This window comes from Polistes fuscatus, unplaced genomic scaffold (genome assembly GCF_010416935.1).
Source record: "Polistes fuscatus isolate 324 unplaced genomic scaffold, CU_Pfus_HIC Scaffold6, whole genome shotgun sequence".
Lineage (NCBI taxonomy): Eukaryota > Metazoa > Arthropoda > Insecta > Hymenoptera > Vespidae > Polistes > Polistes fuscatus.
Genome location: NW_025113140.1, coordinates 898,754 through 901,659, shown reverse-complemented (window position 1 = coordinate 901,659; position 2,906 = coordinate 898,754). Strand labels below are relative to the sequence as shown.

At 31.4% G+C, this 2,906-nt stretch overlaps 1 protein-coding gene across 4 annotated transcripts; it reads left to right on the top strand.

Annotated features, from left to right (window-relative positions):
- The first annotated feature begins 986 nt into the window (after nt 1–986).
- LOC122522815 lies at nt 987–2,406 on the top strand. 4 transcript variants are annotated; one of them, XM_043644101.1, is made up of 6 exons: nt 987–1,261; nt 1,542–1,635; nt 1,709–1,808; nt 1,881–2,068; nt 2,132–2,182; nt 2,290–2,406. In XM_043644101.1, the coding sequence occupies exons 2-6, from the start codon at nt 1,549–1,551 to the stop codon at nt 2,371–2,373; spliced, it is 510 nt and encodes a 169-aa protein (XP_043500036.1). In that variant the 5' UTR covers nt 987–1,261; nt 1,542–1,548; the 3' UTR covers nt 2,374–2,406. The 4 variants fall into 4 exon arrangements, with proteins under 4 accessions (XP_043500036.1, XP_043500034.1, XP_043500032.1 ...); XM_043644099.1 differs by having other exon boundaries at nt 1,374–1,635; XM_043644097.1 differs by having other exon boundaries at nt 987–1,281; nt 1,374–1,635.
- The last annotated feature ends 500 nt before the right edge of the window (nt 2,407–2,906 follow it).

The window sequence follows — 2,906 nt, the reverse complement described above, 5'->3', positions numbered from 1 at the left end:
ATTGATCGTTCTTACGATAGATCTTCACATTATATCATATTCTTTTCCCTTTAATTTTTATATATTTTTTATTATATATTTTTATTTTCATTGATATTTAATTCGTATGCAATTTATTTGATTTCGTTCTACGTAATTTTATCTTTTATCACATTTGTTTTTATTTAATATTTCTACGAACCGATCGTATATCTAATTTGATATCTATTCAACGACAACGAAGTTAATTCCATCGTCTTCCGTCCATAGCGCTAGCAACGTTCTTTTGATCTCTCTTTCTTTCTCATTTACTTTCTCTCTCTCTCTCTCTCTTTTTTTTCACGTAACACGCGTGAGAGGGATATATGTATACTTAAAGCATGATCGAGAGAGTAGGAATCACTATATACGTGGCCTTGAATTGCGGTTGCACGCTCTCGTGGCGCCAAGTGCATCTCAAATTTGAACGTTCATTCAAAACTTGAAATTATTACGTAAAATTAAAAAACGATACAATATTTAATATATTAACATGGCGCTTATCTCATTAAAGTAATATTTAATATATTAATTTAAATATATGTATTGTGATTATGTAAAAATTTCGTTTTGGTTTCGTTATAATATATCTTTGAGGATGAATCTTACCTATCCACTTTCAAAAGGTTTCTTTTCTTTTGCGGTACCAAAATGGCTGCTCGCTGCGGAAACCGCAGGCGCGTAATTCGAAACTATTGAACTACATTTTCCACAGGTTAATCACCGAACAAGAAAGCTTCAGCCCGTTTGTACGCATATATACGAGATATTTGATGCTATAGAATGAACGTGAAATGAATTTGTTTAAATAATATCTATCGAGTTTTAAATACGAAAATGAAGAAATTATTGTTCGGTGCATAAGTTTTTGCGCGTTCTTCGAAAAATAGCAAAAAGATAAATTGAAATATGAAAAGAACTGTACGAAGGTCCGCGCACATTTAAAATTGGTCGACGTCATGATCTCACTACCTTATGGAGGGGAGTAAATAGTACGATGACTCGACGCCATTAATAGTATTCTCGTTGACGCGTAGATTGTTTTGCACGTAAATCGTTTTTCGAATGATTTTCTCGTCAAAGAAATTGTTCGATTATTCTCCGATAATTTCTCCTAAGGAGATGCGATAAATCACGATCGACGATTATAAGTGACTTGAAACTATTTATTTTTAATTAAAGAAGAAAAGAGGTTACATACACCTGGTCGACACAACGCTTTCTATTCTAATTATACGTTTTGGTAATTTTCTACGTTAAAAGGTGTACTATTATTTGCGCGCGAATATTTCGATTTAAACATTATCCTTTCTCGTAATATTCGATTTTTTAATGTTTACAACTATTAATAACAGTGGTCATTTAAAAGTTGGTTACCCTGATCTGACGACGCCCAACAGTTATTAATAAGTGGGTGGAGCATTGCTTACGTTTGAAAAGGAAGTTAGATCATCGGTGTTTTCATTCATCAAAACGTGAATGATAGTACGAACATTGCATATTTAAAAAACTGTAATTTCCAGTATCAAAATGACGGCTGTACAATCCTGCTGGTCTCCATGCATTTGGACGAATAGTATTAAAACAGGATCCAAAGTTGTTGCATATTATACAGTGGTATAAATGAAATTTGAATGAGAATTAATCAATTGTATATAACACACATTATTTACATGGATACATTTTTTAGGCATTAAGCATCGTACTTATTACTTTAATATGCTATCAAATGAACGGTGGAGATTCAACGCAGTTATACAATCCTCTTTTCGAAGCAGATATCAGAGGATGTAAGTCGAAGAAATATATATAACATATTTATAGAAAAGAATGTTTGCAAAAAAATATGTTATTATTTTCAGCGATGCAAGTTTTTGGAAGCATTTTAATCGCTTACTTCTTACTTCTTATCATCTCTGCCATTTTAATGATATATGGAATCCGTGAAGGTGTACGAGGATTTTTGCTGCCATGGTTGGCCCTGTGGTTTTTTTTGATCTCCTTCCTCTGTGTATTTGGATTATGGCTATTAGGGGGATATTATATTTATGTAAGTGTACAAATAATTCATTTCGATGAGACACTTTAATACTATGATTACTTTACTTTTTAGTTGGAATCTGTATTTGCTACGCTATGTATTTGGCTTTGGATGGGATATAATGTGAGTAATCCGAGTCACAACTTAAACTTTATGAAATATATTATCCTACTTGTATTAGAATCTAAATTTATAATCATATTTATATCTGTATATTTTATCAAATATAGATATACTGTTGGTTGGTCGTCTATTCCATGTATAAAATATTTGAAGTACTACAGTCGCCTAATATTGAATTACTTTGGCCATGAAAGGTATATTACAATAATGCAATAATGTAAAAAGTGCCTTTTTCTACATACTCAACACCAAAGTAAGCTGGAATCCTTAACATCAACGTTGTGTTCTTTTTTACTTCACTAGTATCTAGTTCTAGGTATGGTTTTACGATCAATTTCATAAGCCTAGCCAGTATGCGAGAATGATCAATGAATCATCAATAATTGTAATATTTATCTCAAATACTATAGATCTGAAAGTAGATATTCTGAAATATTAGATTAATTCTAAAATTTAAGGAAGAAGTCTGATCTGCCACACATCCGTCCACATTCTCCATAGACTTGATATAATATATGACTCGTAAAGGAAATATGAAGGCACATTAAAGTGACTGATAGAATAAATGAGTTGGATGATATAAAGTTGTTAGCAGTGCAGCTGTTGAAAAAGCTTTTTATATAATTATACAAGAATATGCACTTTTTGTGCAACTATAAAGTTCTTATATTTTTCATATGAGCTTTAGAATACCAACGTTACTAACAGTACAAGTAAAATATTT

What these genes read in the sequence shown, in the direction of transcription:
- LOC122522815 (XM_043644101.1), top strand. Translation starts at nt 1,549, where the DNA reads ATGACGGCTGTACAATCCTGCTGGTCTCCATGCATTTGGACGAATAGT. An exon ending in TTGTTGCATATTATACAGTG is followed by an intron (nt 1,636 to 1,708) that starts GTATAAATGAAA and finishes TACATTTTTTAG; the next exon opens with GCATTAAGCATCGTACTTAT. An exon ending in GGCTTTGGATGGGATATAAT is followed by an intron (nt 2,183 to 2,289) that starts GTGAGTAATCCG and finishes TATCAAATATAG; the next exon opens with ATATACTGTTGGTTGGTCGT.